At 43.1% G+C, this 20533-nt stretch overlaps 1 protein-coding gene across 1 annotated transcript in view; it reads right to left on the bottom strand.

Annotated features, from left to right (window-relative positions):
- Positions 1 to 9291: 9291 nt before the first annotated feature.
- The window catches only part of LOC120062239 (transmembrane anterior posterior transformation protein 1 homolog), a 40609-nt gene continuing 29367 nt past the window's right edge, over positions 9292 to 20533 (bottom strand). The window contains exons 9-14 of the mRNA XM_039012060.1: positions 19922 to 20031; positions 18857 to 18916; positions 18660 to 18728; positions 18311 to 18387; positions 15409 to 15575; positions 9292 to 11096 (exon numbers count right to left, since the gene is read on the bottom strand). Coding sequence (XP_038867988.1) covers positions 10771 to 11096; positions 15409 to 15575; positions 18311 to 18387; positions 18660 to 18728; positions 18857 to 18916; positions 19922 to 20031 — 809 coding nt within the window. The 3' untranslated portion in view covers positions 9292 to 10770. The remainder of the gene's footprint in view (positions 11097 to 15408; positions 15576 to 18310; positions 18388 to 18659; positions 18729 to 18856; positions 18917 to 19921; positions 20032 to 20533) is intronic.

A 20533-nucleotide genomic window follows, 5' to 3' on the forward strand; every position in this document is an offset into this window, starting at 1 on the left:
TCCAAAATGTATTATTGATACTGTCACAAAGCTAACTAAAAAGCAGCATTCCCCAAGAGAGGATGGCTTTCACTTCAGCAGTGATAAATTCATGAACCTTTGACGAAAAGATCATGATCATTAGAAAGCAAATTTGAATCTGCATATTTCTCCAAAGCTCAGTTGTACTGAGTCTGCACAACACTGCCAGGACCTAGGATCAAGGGAGACACTCAAGTTTTTTAATCCTATATCTCTTGACACATTGATGAAGATAGTCATGGCCTCTAAACCTTCAAGCTGCATAATGGACCCGATTCCAACTAAACTACTGAAAGAGCTGCTTCCTGTGCTTAGCCCTCCTATGTTGAACATAATAAACAGCTCCCTATCCACCGGATGTGTACCAAACTCACTAAAAGTGGCAGTAATGAAGCTTGTCTTGAAAAAGCCAAACCTTGACCCAGAAATATAAAAAACTATCGGCCTATATCGAATCTCCCCTTCCTCTGAAAACATTTAGAAAAAGCTGTAGCACAGCAACTCACTGACTTTCTGAAGACAAACAATGTATAATACATGCTCCACTCTGGTTTTAGACACCATCATAGCACTGAGACTGCACTCGTGAAGGTGGTCAATAATGACGTCAGACCAAGGCTCTGCATCTGTCCTCGTGCTCCTAGACATTAGTGCTGCTTTTGACATCGATCACCACATTCTTTTGGAGAGATTGGAAACCCAAATTGGCCTACACGGACAAGTTCTGGCCTGGGTTAGATCTTATCTGTCGGAAAGATATCAGTTTGTCTCTGTGGTTGGTTTGTCCTCTGACAAATCAATTGTAAGTTTCAGTGTTCCTCAAGGTTCCGTTTTAGGACCACTATTGTTTTCACTATATATTTGACGTCTTAGTGATGTCATTCGGAAACATAATGTTAACTTTCACTGCTATGCAGACGACATACTGCTGTACATTTCGATGAAACATGGTGAAGCCCCAAAATTACTTTCCCTGGAAGCCTGTGTTTCAGACATAAGGAAGTGGATGGCGGCAAATGTTTTACTTTTAAACTCGGACAAAACAGAAATGCTAGTTCTAGGTCCCAAGAAACAAAGAGATCTTCTGTTGGATCTGACAATAATCTTCATGGTTGTACAGTCGTCTCAAATAAATCTGTGAAGGACCTCGGCGTTACTATGGACCCTATTCTCTCTTTTGACGAACATATCAAGAATATTTTAAAGATAGCTTTTATCCATCATCGTAACATTGCAAAAATCAGAAACTTTCTGTCCAAAAAAGATGCAGAAAAGTTAATCCATGCTTTTGTCCCTTCTAGATTAGAATACTGCAATGCTCTACTTTCCGGCTACCCGGATAAAGCACTAAATAAACTTCAGTTAGTGCTAAACATGGCTGCTAGAATCTTCACTAGAACCAAACATTTTGATCATATTACTCCAGTGCTAGCCTCTACACGGGCTTCCTGTTAAGGCTAGGGCTGATTTCAAGGTTTTACTGTAAAGCATTACATGGGCATGCTCCTACCTATTCTCCCATTTGGTCCTGCTGTACATACCTACACGTATGCTATGGTCACAAGACGCAGGCCTCCTTATTGTCCCTAGAATTTCTAAGCAAACAGCTGGAGGCAGGGCTTTCTCCTACATAGCTACATTTTTATGGAATGGTCTGCCTATCCATGTGAGAGACGCAGACTCAGTCTCGACCTTTAAGTCTTTATTGAAGACTCATCTATGATTGGGTGTAGTCTGGCCCAGGGGGGTGAAGGTGAACGGAAAGGCACTGGAGCAACGAACCGCCCTTGCTGTCTCTGCCTGGCCGGTTCCCCTTTCTTCACTGGGATTCTTTGCCTCTAACCCTTTTACGGGGGCTGAGTCACTGGCTTACCGGTTTGTCACTTGAGTGGGCTGAGTCACTGACGTGATCTTTCTGTTCGGGTTGGCGCTACTCAGCCTTGTTTCAGGGTAGTATGCTGGTGGTTTGAAGATATCCCTCTAGTGGAGTGGAGGCTGTGCTTTGGCAAAGTGGGTGGGGTTATTTCCTGCCTGGTTGGCCCTGTCCGGGGGTATCGTTGGGCGGGGCCACAGTGTCTCCCGACCCCTCCTGTCTCAGCCTCCAGTATTTATGCTGCAATAGTTTATGTGTCGGGGGGCTAGGGTCAGTCTGTTATATCTGGAGTATTTCTCCTTTATTATCCAGTGTCCTGTGTGAATTTAAGTATGCTCCCTCTAATTCTCTCTCTCCCTGTCCCTCCCCTCCCAGAGGACCTGAGCCCTGGGACCATGCCTCAGGACTATCTGGCCTGATGACGCCTTGCTGTCTCCAGCACACCTGGTCGTGCTGCTGCTCCAGTTTCAAATGTTCTGCCTGCGGCTATGGAACCCTGACCTGTTCACCGGACGTGCTACCTTGTCCCGGACCTGCTGTTTTCGACTCTCTCTCTACTACACCTACTGTCTCTACCTCTGAATGCTCGGCTATGAAAAGCCAACTGACATTTACTCCTGAGGTGCTGACCTGTTGCACCCTCTACAACCACTGTGATTCTTTTTATTTGACCCTGCTGGTCATCTATGAACGTTTCAACATCTTGGCCATGTACTGTTATAATCTCTACCCGGCACAGCCAGAAGAGGACTGGCCACCCCTCAGAGCCTGGTTCCTCTCTAGGTTTCTTCCTAGGTTCCTGCCTTTCCAGGGAGTTTTTCCTAGCCACCGTGCTTCTACATCTGCATTGCTTGCTGTTTGGGGTTTTAGGCTGCGTTTCTGTATAGCACTTTGTGACATCGGCTGATGTAAATGAAATTTGATTGATTGATTGATTGATTTGATTGGTTTTTGCTCTGACATGCACTGTCGACTGTGGGACCTTATATAGACAGGTGTGTGCCTTTCCAAATCATGTCCAAACAATTGAATATACCACAGGTGGACTCAAATCAAGTTGTAGAAACATCTCAAGGATGATCAATGGACACAGGATGCACCTGAGCTCAATTCTGAGTCTCAAAGCAAAGGGTCTGAATACTTATGTAAATAAGGTATTTCTGTTGTTTATTTGTAATACATTTGCAACAGTTTCTAAAAACCTGTTTTCACTTCGTCATTATGGGGTATTGTGTGTAGATCGCTGAAAAAAAAATATTGAATCCATTTTAGAATAAGGCTGTAAAGCATCAAAATGTGAATAAAGTCAAGAGGTCTGAGTACTTTCTGAATGCACTGGACATCTTAACGTGCACTAACTAATATCATAGGCTTATTCATTTGGGGTTCAACACCTGTGGAAGTGGAAACTCAAAACACATGAACTAGATTGCTAACTCTAAATACACTTGAGTTTACAAAACTTTAGGATCACCTGCTCTTTCCATGATATGATATCCGGCTTCCACCCGGTTACGCAACCCTGCACTTTAGAGGCTGCTGCCCTCTATATGTACATAGACTCAGAATCACTGGCTAATTTAATAGGGGAACCTTAGTCACTTTTAATAATGTTGAAATCATGTTTACATCCTGCTTTACTCATCTCATATGTCTATACTGTATTCTATTTTAGTCAATGTCACTAACATTGCTCAGTCTAATATTTATATATTCCTTAATTCCCTTCTTTTACTTTTAGATTTGTGTGTTTTGTTGTGAATTGTTTTTAGTTACTACTGCACTGTTGGAGCTAGGAACACAAGCATTTCGCTACACCTGCAATAACATCTGCTAAATATGTGTATGTGACCAATACAATTTCATTGATTTGATATAGACTGACCAGGTGAATCCAGGTGAAAGCTTTGATCCCTTATTGATGTCACTAGTTAAATCCACTGCAATCAGTGCAGATGAAGGGAAGACAGGTTAAAGAAGGATTTTTAAGCCCTGAGACATTTGAGACATGGATTGTGTGCCATTCAGACGGTGAATGGGCAAGACAAAAGATTTAAAGTGCCTTTGAACGGGGTATGGTAGTAGAAAGCTGCAACACAATTGAGGCTGCTCTGAGGGCAAAAGGGTGCAACTCAATATTAGGCAAGTGTTCCTAATGTTTTGTACACTCAGTGTAGGGGCGGCAGGTAGCCTGGTGGGTAGAAGCGTTGGGCCAGTACGCCAATGACGTGGATGTCGATTAAGGCAGCCTCTCGCACCTCTCTGATTCAGAGGGGTTGAGTTAAATGCGGAAGACATATTTCAATTGAATGCATTCCATGTATTCATCTAACAGTAAATGTGTAAATGTAATGTCCTAAAGTTTGTAGGCTACTACCCATGAGACATATGGCCAGTGCGCATTTTGCCTGCGCGTCGGTCCATATCTCAGTCATATCTAATATCTTGGTTGTACAATAGTTGCTATTGTGCTGAATATTTAGAGTTAAAAAGTATACCTACAGAGAGTTAAGACCCTCCTCTCTTCGACGGGGACAAGGGGACGACGCTTCCAAAGCTGTGTTTTCCTGCAATTGCATTTGGAAATGTTATACGATCAGAATGCACTTCACTCTCGAGCACATGGGGGAAGAGGAGAGTGGCTCGCTCATCATAGCAGCATGCCCCAACACGGACTCAGGGGCAGGGCAGACACTTTCATTAAAGGTATGAGGATAATGTACTTTACTGTTTGACCAAATCATGGTTTGAGCCACCCCCAAAAATTTGACGTTTTGAGTGTGGTGACAATGTAGAACAGGGATCATTAACTAGGTACAGCCGCGGGCCAATTTTTTTCTTGAGCGGATGGTCGGGAACATAATTACAAATAATTTGTAGATGGCAAATTGAACGCAAGAAGCCCAAACAGATATAATTTCAAACCTTCTCCTTACAATGCAACGACCTTAGGCATGGGAGCCTACAAACCGGCTGAGGCCTCCCAGGTAGCTCTGGCTCCAACACCCAGACCCGACATCGCCTCCAACACAAAAACACACCAAAATAAACACTCCCTGATGCTTCCCTTTGTTGAGTCTCATTCTGTAACGAGTACGCTGAGAGTCGGGAAGGAAGTTCAGGGAGTGAATACATTTAATAAATAACCAAAACAAGAAACACAAGCGGCGCACCAACATGAAACAGGAACAGAAACAATGACACCTGGGGAAGAAACCAAAGGGAGTGACATATAAAGGGCAGGTAATCAAGGAGGTGATGGAGTCCAGGTGAGTGTCATTATGCGCAAATGCACGTAACGCTGGTGACAGGTGCGCGAGCAGCCTGGTGACCTAGAGGCCGGCGAGGGAGCACACGTGACAGGGAGTACTTGTTTTTAGTCTATTATGTCCAACAATTTTTTTTAAAAGCCCACCAAAACAAAATATTGTCCAGCCCATCTAGCATTTGCCATAATTGCCAGATGGCCAATCTGCCCCTGGTCCCAGTAAACAATTGGTCCAATTCGTCCAAATGGGAAGCAGTCCTCATCAGGTTAGGGAAGGAAGATACACTGGAAGATTATCATTGAAAAGATGGAACATGAATATAGGCAGAGGTGTCATGCCCATAGCGGGAACAGGGGCACGTGCCCCCTGAGATTTCTCCTGTTTACATACATAATAGTGAAGTCATCAAAACTACAAAATAACACATATGGAATCATGTCGTAACCAAACAACTGTAAAACAAACCAAAATATATTTTATATTATAGATTCTTCAAAGTAGCCACCCTTTGCACACAAGTTTGCACACTCTTCACTATTATTCTACAATGTAGAAAATAGTCAAAATAAAGAAAAACCCTTGAATGAGTAGGTGTGTCCAAACGTTTGACTGGTACTGTATATATTAAACATTTTTGTTGTTGTTTCTCTGTAATACTACCTGTCACCTAGCAATTTGAAGTTGCCCAAACTCCCAACCTCATAACTAACTACCAAGAAGTCATTTCAGACTATCAATGAAGTTAGAGTGGCTAGCTTGTTATACCATCTTAGCTGGCATGCCTGCTGGCAAGGTTGGTAGACTTTAGAAAAGTAAGCAATTACTATATTTTTACATATATTTAATCATAACGATTATGGCTCTAGATTGCAGGAAAAAAAGCTGTTTCAGGTATATGAAAAATGATCCAATTTATAGATAGGGGGCCTATCCCCCCTCCGGACCACCCTCCAGCCATCCTCACGTTACGTACTTTGTGCCCCCTCAGATTTTTGGGGTGCATGATTTCCCTGAATATAGGGGCTATAATTTGTTTTGAGATGTACATTAGCCTGCCATACTGCTGTGGCACACTAAAATGGGCTCTCTTCCGTTTCTTTAGTCAGTTACCCTTCCTAGAACAGTTTATTGCACCAATAAAATGAATATATTAAGATACAAATGATGAGAGTAGGCTTTTTTGACTATGCAGCCTGCTAAGGTGTCCACTTTCAGATAAACAGATGCCAAACTGTCTTGACCCCCCCCAACCCCGCATCACAGGTGTTCAATGTCCTCCCGAACTCTGACCCTGCCCCCCCACCTCCCCACCCCCAGAGGGTAGACACAAGATACTTTGGGACCACAACCTCTGCTGATCTAGAAGCACCCAGCATTGCCATGCACAATACGGTCCTTGTTGATTTCCAAGAATGTGGCGGGCCAGGGCCCCCCTGGACAGGCTTCCTGTGGGAAGGCCTTTCATCAGGGCTACAGAACGCCTTCCTTCAGCGCATTCACAACACATTAGACCCACACTGAGGGAGGCAAACCAGATCAGGTGAATGGAAAAACCCTTTGAATAGGGATATGCGTTCTATTTTAAATGTGGTCCCAGAGTAGCCAAACACAAGGGGTCAATGTTGACCAACTACAGTCACAATATTTTTGCTTCACTGGTTTTTGCTTCACAGGTAAATGTGGACATTTTTTCAGTGCTTTCCTTTCCTCTGCTGCATATGATCTGTCGATGAAAAAAACAGGAAATGCACAACATGCCCATGCTTATTAAATGGGATTGCATACAGTAGCTGGTTTCCTCCTAGGTATTTGAGGGAGACCCTGCCAGAAGACTCCCATTGGGATGAGAAACAGTTCAGCCTTTGATCAGATAAATGTACGTGCATCCTTTCAAGTCGTTTAGGCAACATTTCTATGCATCTTTATTCACCGCTACTCAGCCTATGTTCCCTGACAATTATGCCTTATAAGACGTCAACACACAGTGCTACATTCAATCAAAAATCCTACGGAGGACATTCCCAAACAGCCATCATATAAATGGCACGGCAACACGGTCTGGGGAAAGAAACTAAAGCCTTTTTTTCAGTTTTATGCCGAACCCCTGTTAAACCATTAGACTTCAGGGCCATTAGAATACAAAAAGGTCAACTAAGCAGCTGTTGAGACCAAAGACAGATGTTGTCAAGATAAATCAAAGCAACAAACAGAGTGGAGGGGATGCACTTTGTATACCTGATGCTATTCTGACCATTCTTCTCTTAATAAGTGAGCATAAAGGCCTATTAAATACAATATTTAGGCTATATCGATGCATAATTAACACGGCACAAGTTATTTTTTGGCACAACAAAAGTGGTGCATGTTGACACCTGTTTTTGATGTATTTCTGAACATGTACACACACCTCACTAATGTTAACAGGGTTCATAGGGGTCACTCGACCCAGATGCCACATCATGAGTGAACGTGGGAATAAAAGTAGGCAGTGGAAATAGCATATATGCTTTCTCTTTAACCAGTCCAGACAGAATGATGTGACTGTGTGTCTCTGTGTGTGCTAGAGGTCTTCACGGATCCACCCGACCCAGGATACACCCAAACTTTTCCCTCGGGTCCTGCATAGCCTATCGCCTATTTATTTTACGCTAATAAGGTGAATTTCTTGACTTATAGAAGACATAGTCAACATACAAAGACCTATTAGTTAACCAGAAGAGCAACTTGGCTGATAAACTACATTTTTTTGTCCACTAGGGTCTGGTCTAGATCCTGATCCACTAGGGTATGGGTCAGGTCTAGTTGTCGTTGCGTCCATTTGGTTTTGGGTCTGATTGTCCTCGGTTCCGGATCAAACTTTTTGGATGCAAAAATACTGTGTGTGCGTGTATGAACAAAAACGTAAGGAATATGTTATTTTAATTGACATATACTGAACATAAATATAAATCCAACATGTAAAGTGTTGGTCCCATGTTTCATAAGCTGAAATAAAAGATCCCAGAAATGTACCATTTGCACAAAAATCTTATTTTTCTCAAATGTTTTGTACAAATTTGTTTACATCCCTGTTAGTGAGCATTTCTCCTTTGTCAAGATAATCCATCCACCTGACAGGTGTGGCATGTGAAGAAATTGATTAAACAGCATAGGCTAATCTAAAATGTGCAGTTTTATCACAACACAATGCCACAGATGTTTCACGTTTTGAGGGAGCATGCAATTGGCATGCTGACTGCAGGAATGTCCCCCAGAGCTGTTGGCAGAGAATTACATTTTCATTTCTCTACCATAAGCTGCCTCCTACGCCGTTTTACAGAATTTGGCAGTATGTCCAACTGGCCTCACAACTGCAGATCGTGTGTAACCACAACAGCCCATGACCTCCACATCCAGCTTCTTCACCATCCATCTTGTCCGCAATGAAGCCCTTTTGTGGGAAAAACTAATTCTGATTGGCTGGGCCTGGCTCCCATGTGCCCCTGCCAAGTCATGTCAAATCCATAGATTAGGGCCTAATGAATTTATTTAAACAGACCGATTTCCTTATATGAACTGTAACTTGTTGAAATTGTACATGTTGCGTTTATATTTTTGTTCAATACATATGGTTAGGGTAGGAGTTACGTGAACGTTGGTTGTTAAAATACAACCCGTAGAGTGAGCCTATACATTTAATGCTTTGTGTCACTGGACAGGCTCCAGCCAGACTACTTCTACCAGGGAACGGCTTCATGGAGAGAGAGAGAGCTAGAGCCGGTTCAGCCTTCCAGGTAAGACGCTTAGCCCTCTAAGATATGCTTGGCTGGGGGTGGGTTTACGCTACCTGAGTCATCGCCCCGTCTGTAGAAGGTGAGGTCATCCATGGTGTGTGTGAACGTCAGATCACCTCAACTGTAAAATAACATCTACTCTACAAGGGTCTCCCCATGTTCATTCATCAATGGTAAAAACATTATTCCAATGGTGAGGGCGGGGGAAGGGGTGGGCTGGCTGGTGACAGAGAAGAAGGGGATGGAGGTGCAGGAGGGAGTGGAGGGGCTTCGCTCGGACCAGGGAGCACCTGAGGAGACAATTGACCGAGAGATTCCCCTCTCACTCGGTTCTTGTTGGATATTGACACCACAATTTCAAAATAACTTTTATTTATCATCATCATCATCATCCCAAAAAGAGGGCCATTTCATATCATGGTGAAGTTATGAACCAAACATGAAATTAAGTGGACAGTTTTCCATCATTGCTTGCATAAGAACAGTACAAAAAGTGACCCTTGGAAGAGGGTTCAGTGGACGTTCCATGCGCAAAAATACTATAAAATATTACAACTGGCAGCTCCAAAAATAGATCCTTATTACAATAGTAATTAAAACATTGCATGAGCGTCAAATGAAGAGAAATAGCTCCAAACCCTGTCATCTGTAGCATATTTAAGACAATACGGTAACGTTTCATCAGCGCAAACTAGGGATTCTTGCCATCATAAAAAGCTAGTATGAACTTTTCCCAAAAGCAATATGTATTATGAGTAATAAGTGCGGTACTGGCAAACATATAACCATCAAACATGCCAATGAAGGGTACCTTCGGTTCTTTTAAATCAAATTAGATTAAAATATCTGTAAAAGAAAGCTCTCTAAAAGAAATCTCACTTCTGTGGAGATGTTCTTTACACTACCAAATGGAGCTCATACCAGTAGTGATATTTTATACCGCAAAATTCCAATAAACTGGGTAAAGCTTTTTGATTAGCAAATAGCTGATCCTTTCCAGTAATGTTGATCCAATATGTCCAAATAAAACAGTAGAACATTGACAGATAACTTTGTTCCTCTTTTGCTGTGTATCTGAGAAGAGGCACCAATTTCTCATGTTCCACGTTTGTGTGCACACACACACACAGACACACACATGTGATGTGTATCTAGCACCCTGGATGACTGACATGGGGTACTGTACTGAAGCCATCGTGCAGCCATCTTGGTACTCCTCCTCCATTGTAAAATAGATTTTAGAAGGTATAGAAATGCATTTATTAATGACTACATTTGTTTTTTGACACATTTATTCTATTAGACATCTAAATGCATACTTGTATTATACTATTAAAACATTTATTACTAAAATGTTATTGTCCCCACTATAACAACAAAACACTTATATACATGTTATTTTGTCATTGAAACATTTAATTGTAATACTGGGGAGTGCCAATATGGCCGACCGGTGGCTTCAAAGCTTCTCAATGGCCAATACATAGCATCAGCAATCCAGGGTTTATATACATCATTGGTACAGACAACTAGGTTGCTATGAAAACAACAATTCCTCTGGCAGTCTTCCGTTGCTCAACCAACTGTAGTTCTCTTTGTCGAGCCCCATACCCCACAGGCGAAAAACAGCAAGTACACTTAAATTAAGCAGCCTGTCCCAGAGTCCACAATAACTTACTGTATGTCTAACTTAATAAATATACCCTGCTTCCGCTGGATTTTGCTAAGAGAGCAGAAGTGCTGAGGAGCGTCTTGCTCACCGCCTCTCCTGAGTGGTTATCACTTCTTTTTTTGGGGGGGGGGGGTCAAAGGTCAATGGAAAGGCTCAGAGGGGTCAATCAATGCGGTTCCCGCATATCGTGAAGCGGTCTACATCCAGCAGGTCGTTTTTAGGGGTCCTGTGCTTGAGCTCTGTGCCTTCCGTCCCATCCCCCTCGTTCTGCTCGGGAGTGGCAGGGGGAGAGGAGGTGAGGGGGTCAGGGTCCGGTTCTGGGCTGGTGGAGAGTCTGGTCGGGGAAGTGGCGGGAGGGGCCATAGTCTCTGCCTGTGGTGTGGGGATGACGGTGGGGGTAGGCTGGGTGGTGACAGAGGAGGGGGGGATGGAGGTGCAGGAAGGAGTGGATGGGGACCGCTCAGACCACGGATCCCCTGACAGATCACCTGATGAGGCAAATGACACAGAGAGAGAGAGGTAGATTTAACACAAACAAACATACTGACAAGCATTACTTGGTAATTTGAGAAAAGTTAGCAACACTAACGGTAAGTAACACTCACACATAGATAGTAAGCAACTAAACAACATCATCATAAACTTCCTTTTTGATTAGATTTGACTTCAGAGTGACCAAATAAACTGGACAACCAACAACATTGACTTATAGAAATAGAAACGTACCTATATCGAAGGGTCAAAAAGACAAATCTACAGTAATACCAGTAGACTCCTCAAGACCACCCATCATGGCCTTAAATGCCAGTATGCAGTATAAATGGTGTTACATTACACGAGTTAGGTCAGGCAAATAGAATAATTCATACCCTTCGATATTTATCAATATATCCTCCAAACACCAGCTTCTCAGGCATTATCACTTTTCTACAACGGGTTACCAACATATTCAAATAATGATCGACATGTTTTCATAAAAAAACGTTATGTTGATTCATTTATTCATCCTTCCACAAGATACAGTCCCGACACAAATCTAGGGTTGCTAGAGACGCGACCCAGTCGTTCAGACTTTTTGTTCTGTATCTATGGACGTGACCCAGTCGTTCAGTCTTTTTGTTCTGTATCTATGGGCGTGACCCAGTCGTTCAGTCTTTTTGTTCTGTATCTATGGACGCGACCCAGTCGTTCAGTCTTTTTGTTCTGTATCTATGGACGCGACCCAGTCGTTCAGTCTTTTTGTTCTGTATCTATGGACGTGACCCAGTCGTTCAGTCTTTTTGTTCTGTATCTATGGACGTGACCCAGTCGTTCAGTCTTTTTGTTCTGTATCTATGGACGCGACCCAGTCGTTCAGTCTTTTTGTTCTGTATCTATGGACGTGACCCAGTCGTTCAGTCTTTTTGTTCTGTATCTATGGACGTGACCCAGTCGTTCAGTCTTTTTGTTCTGTATCTATGGACGTGACCCAGTCGTTCAGTCTTTTTGTTCTGTATCTATGGACGTGACCCAGTCGTTCAGTCTTTTTGTTCTGTATCTATGGACGCGACCCAGTCGTTCAGTCTTTTTGTTCTGTATCTATGGACGTGACCCAGTCGTTCAGTCTTTTTGTATCTACTGCATCTACCAGTCGCGACCCCGTCTACTGTATGGACACGACCCAGTCGTTCGTTCTAAATGTTCCATTGCCATACTGACTGGAAACGTTCTTATCCCTTGCTTGCTAGCTAGCCAACTACGGCTAATTTACAGTCACGTCAAAAAGTGCAGCCAGAATAAGAGCGAAGTAGCTGCATCTGCATTTGTTTAAGCTGTTTTCTAGTGACATTTATTTGGATACATCCATAACAATGATCTAATGAGGCGCGATTTCACCTGGTATAGCAAATGTGCTCTCTCGTTAGGACACTGCTGTTCAGAGGAGCTAGCCAACAACACAGCTAACACAATCACTTCAAACTGAAGCTGGAAAGACTGCAAACAAGCTGCACTTCATTTCATTTGAACATTTGTATATATCCATAAAAATGATGCCAGCTGATTCATGATTTCAACTGCCTGAGAACCGCTGCCTGCCACTCCCTCTCGTCCTGACTCCCGACCCCTACACATTCATTACTATGGGACAGTTGAAGATTGAATTTAAAATGTAGAAACAACATTGCAAATGTCAGAGAGACAGACAGTAAAGGTTTATACAAATCTCCACGGTTGAAAACAAAATGTTAGTCTAAAAGAAATGAGATAATGTCTAGATGCTTTTCATAGTGAAGATCAAGTTTATAACTTCCCTGCCTGGGCTGATGGGACAGTGGATTGCGCAGTCAGATGGAACATAGCAAATAGGCATTTAACCGTCATAGATTTAGCCGGTGGTAACTTGTGGAATAGACACCAGCTGGAATGCGCTTTTAACCAAATCAGCATTCAGGATTAGACCCACCCGTTGTATAAATTCAAATAAAGTCGAGTGAAGTAGAAGAGGCATATCAGCACATGGGTTACTACTCTATGGAGAAAGCCATTTGCCTAAGGCGCCGACATGCTTCACTTGCATATAAAAGAGTGTGTTGCAAATTAGACTTTACCAGGCGAGCAGCAAATCGTGTGTATTCCCCTGACTGCATGAAATAAATGTGTGTTCCTCTAAAGGCAACAACACATGAGCATGGGATACAGCAGGCCTACTTTAGAAAATGCATTGTGGTACTGAACCAGTGGTATAACCATATAATTAGGAATTGGGGTCTGGGGAAGGGTACCAAAAAATGTCTGCAGCATTGAAGGTCCCCAAGAACACAGTGGCATCCATCATTCTTAAATGGAAGAAGTTTGGAAACCCAAGACTCTTCCTAGAGATGGCCGCCCGGCCAAACTGAGCAATCGGGAGAAAAGGTCCTTGGTCAGGGAGGTGACCAAGAAACCGATGGTCACTCTGACAGAGCTCCTCTGTGGAGATGGGAGAGCTTTCCAGAAGGACAACCATCTCTGCAGCACTCCACCAATCAGGCCTTTATAGTAGAGTGGCCAGACAGAAGCCACTCCTCAGTAAAACGCACTTGACAGCCCGCTTGGAGTTTGCCAAAAGGCACCTAAAGACTCTCAGACCATGAGAAACAAGATTCTCTGGTCTGATGAAACCAGGATTCAACTCTTTGGCCTGAATGCCAAGCGTCACGTCTGGAGAAAACCTGGCACCATCCCTGACGCATGGTTGTGGCAGCATCCTGCTGTGGGGGTGTTTTTCAGCGGCAGGGACTGGAAGACTAGTTAGGATCGAGGCAAAGATGAACGGAGCAAAATACAGAGAGATCCTTGATGAGAACCTGCTTCAGAACACTCAGGACCGCACAGGGGCAAAGGTTCACCTTCCAAGAAGATAAGTCTCTGAATGTCCTTGAACGGCCCAGCCAGAGCCCGGACTTGAACCCGATCAAACATCTCTGGAGAGCTGTAGCAACACTCCCCATCCAACCTGACAGAGCTTGAGAGGATCTGCAGAGAAGAATGGTAGAAACTCCCCAAATACAGGTGTGCCAAGCTTGTAGCGTCATAACCAAGAAAATTAGAGGCTGTAATCTCTGCCAAAGGTGCTTCAACAAAGTACCGAGTAAAAGGTCTGAATACTTTTGTAAATGTGATTTCTGTTTTTTATTTGTAATAAAATATCAAACATTTCTAAACTTATTTATACTTATTTTTGCTTTTTTTTTTACGTGTGTGTAGACTGATGAAAAAAAACACATTTTATCAAATTTTAGAATAAGGCTGTAACTTTATAAAATGTGGAAAAGGTCTAGGGGTCTGAAAACTTTCAATAGGCACCTTAAACATATGGCACCTCCAATTAGAACCAAATCGTTATGAAGAACGAGGCAAACTAGTCTGTTAGTATAGTAAGGAATCCATTGGAATCAGGGGGCTAAAAGTAACCTGTTTCACCAGGGCGGTATTCAATAGGCACCACACAGAATGAAACGGACTAAAACAGGGTGTGACTACCTGAACTCGTCCAATAAGAGACGCTCATATCCATTTTCCGACGCAAAACGTTTTGCTACGGTGTGCACTGATGGACGCAGCCCAGAAGAGACAGCTGGGTTGGGTACAGTACAGTTACAGATGGGCTAATTAAGAATAGCAACGCAAGCGTTCAGTGACTTTCTGACCCCACGTGATATGCATTGGCACTTTAACATTTCACATACTATACTCCTGATTATTTTGCCTGAAAACTGTGGTTCTGTAAAAACACAGGAGTGAGAAAAGCTTTGATGTGACGTGGTGTCACTTGTCGCGCTAATGCTCTCAGCGGGCTTGTCTGCCATGCTGGAGAAAAAAATACTGAAGCTCTACACACATACACAACTGACAATTTATCTCGGTCATCCGCATCGAGCAGCAGTTTCAGTTTTGAATTTCAGTAGCAGTTTCGATGTGGATGAAGGAGAGGCGCGTGCGGAGATGTAGGAGGTCAATTACCCGAGTCGGAACACGCATCTGCTTGCTTGAGGCTGGGTTTGGCAAGCTGGGATTGCTAAGAAGAATGAGTAATTGAATGGAACCGAGTGTCTTATTGAGGCTGTATGTGACTGACTGGGTTCAAATCTGGGTCTTCTTCATGCCTTAAGATTGTGTTAGCCCGCTGAGCGAAAGGCTCAGGAAGGAGACAAGTCTTCATGGTCTCATGCAAGGTTTTTACCTGTTCCCTAGTCATTATTATAAATGAGATGTTCCCTCGCCTGGTAAAATGAAGGTAAATGAATATAAATACTAGGGTATTTGTCTGTCACTGGGTACCTGAGGGGGCAGTACACCTGGATGTCTTGCTGGTTCGACTGGGCGTCTTCCCGGGGGCGGCTGTGGGGGGCTTCTCAAACAGCTTGTCCTCCATGTTGGCTCTCTTCACGTACACACACGACTTCCCCAGCAGCACAATACTGTTAAGCACTTTCAGGGTCACCATTCTACACAGGGAAAAGACAAGTAATGATATCCAAGGTGAAAGTGAGAAGAGAAGCAGACTACAGTATAGTCATGTGTGTTTGTTTCCCCATTGTGAACAGGTCTAGATTTGATTCTATATGGATATACAGATAAGGTATACTGGTATGGCATATATTTGATATAAAATTTAAAAAATGGCCAATTCAAAAGTTTCTCAATCTCACCATATCAGGGCTCTACAGTGCGACCATTTTACTCACATACGCGCTTAAATATTTAGCTGCGCGACCTGGAATTTTTATTTAGTAACACCAGTGGGCCTACAAAAATTAAGGATTCTAGTTTTAATACCTCAAATGTTTTTCATTGTGCTCCTAAATTTCTTAGTGTTCGCCTTTTTTAAATGTATTTTTTTTTTTTACTTAGGCGCACACATGCTCCTTGTAGAAAAGGTCTGTGTAGAGCCCTGCGTATTAGGGAATAGCAACACTACCCACAAAACAGCCATATACCTCACACTGAGTATGAAGGGTTTTTACTGTGGAAAATTAAAAGTTAGGCTTAATAACGCTAAGTTCATGGACAGAAAACAGCTCCGGGACGCACTAGGCTTCTGCATATCTGAAGCTTATGATGCATTTGAAATACGATCGAGAGAGACAGCCACATCTAGGTCTGTGTACCAAATGCCCTCCGAGGGCTTTTGCAAGCCGTACTGTGGTCTTCTCACAGATACCAGGGTCTGTTGGGAATACAGCTATTTAAAAAAGAATATATATATATATATATATGGGGGTGAGGGGGTGGGTGGGTACTGGAGATAACAACATTGTATTTCACCTCAGGCTAACTCTTCAGTGGTTTATACCCATAGGATGAAAAAAAATAAGAAAAGTTCAAAAAAAGAACAAAAAAGAAAAGCCCTAACTAAGCCAAGCAGAGGGCTAACGTGAAGACTCATGCTAAAGTAACTCAATGGGAACAGACTGGCACGGACATCATCGAGGCGCCCCATTTACAGTGGGGCAAAAAAGTATTTAGTCAGCCACCAATTGTGCAAGTTCTCCCACTTAAAAAGATGAGGCCTGTAATTTTCATCATAGGTACACTTCAACTATGACAGACAAAATGAGAAAAGAAATTCCAGAAAATCACATTGTAGGATTTTTTATGAATTTATTTGCAAATTATGGTGGAAAATAAGTATTTGGTCAATAACTTTGTTATATACCCTTTGTTGGCAATGACAGAGGTCAAACGTTTTCTGTAAGTCTTCACAAGGTTTTCACACACTGTTGCTGGTATTTTGGCCCATTCCGCCATGCAGATCTCCTCTAGAGCTGTGATGTTTTGGGGCTGTTGCTGGGCAACACAGACTTTCAACTCCCTCCAAAGATTTTCTATGGGGTTGAGATCTGGAGACTGGCTAGGCCACTCCAGGACCTTGAAATGCTTCTTACGAAGCCACTCCTTTGTTGCCTGGGCGGTGTGTTTGGGATCATTGTCATGCTGAAAGACCCAGCCACGTTTCATCTTCAATGCCCTTGCTGATGGTAGGAGGTTTTCACTCAAAATCTCACGATACATGGCCCCATTCATTCTTTCCTTTACACGGATCAGTCATCCTGGTCCCTTTGCAGAAAAACAGCCCCAAAGCATGATGTTTCCACCCCCATGCTTCACAGTAGGTATGGTGTTTTTTGGATGCAACTCAGCATTCTTTGTCCTCCAAACACGACGAGTTGAGTTTTTACCAAAAAGTTATATTTTGGTTTCATCTGACCATATGACATTCTCCCAATCTTCTTCTGGATCATCCAAATGCTCTCTAGCAAACTTCAGACGGGCCTGGACATGTACTGGCTTAAGCAGGGGGACACGTCTGGCACTGCAGGATTTGAGTCCCTGGCGGCGTAGTGTGTTACTGATGGTAGGCTTTGTTACTTTGGTCCCAGCTCTCTGCAGGTCATTCACTAGGTCCCCCCGTGTTGTTCTGGGATTTTTGCTCACCGTTCTTGTGATCATTTTGACCCCACGGGGTGAGATCTTGCATGGAGCCCCAGATCGAGGGAGATTATCAGTGGTCTTCCATTTCCTAATAATTGCTCCCACAGTTGATTTCTTCAAACCAAGCTGCTTACCTATTGCATATTCAGTCTTCCCAGCCTGGTGCAGGTCGACAATTTTGTTTCTGGTGTCCTTTGACAGCTCTTTGGTCTTGGCCATAGTGGAGTTTGGAGTGTGACTGTTTGAGGTTGTGGACAGGTGTCTTTTATACTGATAACAAGTTCAAACAGGTGCCATTAATACAGGTAACGAGTGGAGGACAGAGGAGCCTCTTAAAGAAGAAGTTACAGGTCTGTGAGAGCCAGAAATCTTGCTTGTTTGTAGGTGACCAAATACTTATTTTCCACCATAATTTGCAAATAAATTCATTAAAAATCCTACAATGTGATTTTCTGGATTTTTTTCCCTCATTTTGTCTGTCATAGTTGAAGTGTACCTATGATGAAAATTACAGGCCTCTCTAATCTTTTTAAAGTGGGAGAACTTGCACAATTGGTGGCTGACTAAATATTTTTTTGCCCCACTGTAAATGCGCCTAGGACATAGCGTGAATGCTATGCTCACAAATAATGCTAGCCGTATTGAGGGACTGACGCGTCAGGTTTGTCTACGAAACTCGTGGAAGGGGTGCTATGTAACTGCAAATCATCAAACACGACAGAGAATAAGAACTGGATTTGAGTCTTACCCCATGTAAAAGAGGAACACACAGGAGCAGGACAGGGCTCCCTGTACATTCACTGAACTCATCACGACTCGAATTAGCTGTCAATTACAAAATCGAGAAGCTTCAGCAGAAACGTTGTTGCACGTTACAGTTAATCAGAATTAAAATCAATCCAACAAAATGTAGTTACGTCAATCACATTGTCCTGCAACTAATAAACTACCTTATACAAGACGGAACTGTTAGTTGATTGACATCAATACAAACACAATCAAAAGCATATAATTAGTGCCCACTTAAACACACTGGCCATCTACATATAATGGAAGGTTAACCACTGCATTGGACTGGTGTACAAGGCTGATCTTACCAGGACTGCAAGAGGAAGAGGAATGAAGCCCATTCTTCTGGCTACGGAATCGCTGTAGTCTGTGCAGGCCTGCCCATTGACAAAAAACAAGCCTCAGCCACACATCGACTACAGCAGTGAACAAAACCCATTGATTGAAACTGTAGGTATAGTGGAGCCGGACGCCTAAATCACTGTGTTCGAGAGGTCCTACGTACGTTTTTCTGCCGACAGCTGATGAGATCGAAGGCCAGGCTGGCTCTGTATTCACTGTATACCTGCGGATACAGAACAGCCATGTTATTATCAGAGACGAACAGAACACATAGTTTGTTATTATAATGTATCACTATGGTTTGATATGAAGCTTGTAACCATCTGCTATGGCTCTGAGAAAAACACTTGATACCATTAGACTAGACCACAAGTGAGTACGACCGACTGGATTTGAAGACCGTGTTAGCCGGCTGAGCTAAAGCCCGGGCAGTTTTCAGGTCTCAGCGAAGGTTACTTGTCACGCGAGAACGGTTCACCAAACCTGCCGCCATTACACTCCTCCCCCCTATGACCAACTCCTCCTCGCGGAATCACGGCACCAACGATTCCGACTGAATTCAAACCCGCATTTCCTATTCGCCACAAGACTGTGTGAGCCCTTCGATCTAAAGCCTTCGGGTCTTAGGCAAGGTTTCTCACCACACAAGAGCTGGGGATGGGTCATGATTGACGGTGGGATAGCTCATTGTTGTGGCTGAGGATGAGAACGTTGCTAGCCCAGTAGCCCTATTGGGGCATAATGTGATGTGTTGTGATTTAGAAATAGGGCAGAGGGGAGCGGAGGGACTCATGGCACGCTACAGAGATTGAGGCACACAGCAGTGTGGGCGGCTAGCTAAACAACAGTGCCACGCTGTACATAAAAACAGGGCCAACCGCTGTGTAATCCTTCAAACATGAACGAAGCAGACCCTCTCCAGTGAACATATATTTCACAGTCACACACCCAGAGGGAAATGTGTTTTCTTAATCAATTTATTCAGTAGATTAATTGAAATTCTTATTCAAGACATTCAAAAGCGCAATGTATTCCTAATGGGGATTGTTGTATTTGTGAACTGTGAATTTCAATTAATTCCTTGAAGTGGGTGAATTAAAAATGGGATTTGACCTCAAAATACACCGTTCCCTCTTGGTGTGCGACTGTGTGCGACATGAAAGGTTTTCAGTTCCTTTAACTCCAACTCATCGAATCATTAGTTATCATCTGTGTGATCCATCCTTACATCTGCCGTGATCTCGTTGAACTTGGTGATGAAGGCGTGTTTGATGACGTCCACTGCGATCTCTGAGGCGATCACCATGATGACATCAGGTAACAACACCCAGAGATGATCTGGAGACAAGACAACTGACTTGTGAAGTGAATTTCTCAAATCTACACCATTCTTTCTTTACCTTACCGAAAATCTGGTCTTTTTTTTAATTTATTTTTAAATTGACTCAAATTGTACATTTAATCATTTCTTGGTTTAATCATATATTGTTTTAGGCTTAGTACAATAAGTTAAACAGTAGTGGATTTGACTTGATAAAATACAATCTTCATATCCATGTGGTGCAGCAAGTCTGCCCAAAATGGTTGTGGATGAGGTCTAGGTTATGCCATAAGATCCTGTTAGAGTACGACTTGAGCATCATCACCGTTGCTGACATTCCAAATCTGTCAGGGCCAGCTGACTTTATTAAGAGAGCTGTCAGATATCACGGCCTTACTCTCATCACCTCTGTCCTATCAACATCACAATGTCTTTGGGGGTTGAATGGAACAGCTTTAAAAAAGGGCACCAAGGATCAGGGTGATTTCTTTTTCAACGGTAGCAGTAGCAGCAAACTGT

This window comes from Salvelinus namaycush, chromosome 17, assembly GCF_016432855.1.
Source record: "Salvelinus namaycush isolate Seneca chromosome 17, SaNama_1.0, whole genome shotgun sequence".
Taxonomy (NCBI): Eukaryota; Metazoa; Chordata; class Actinopteri; order Salmoniformes; family Salmonidae; genus Salvelinus; species Salvelinus namaycush.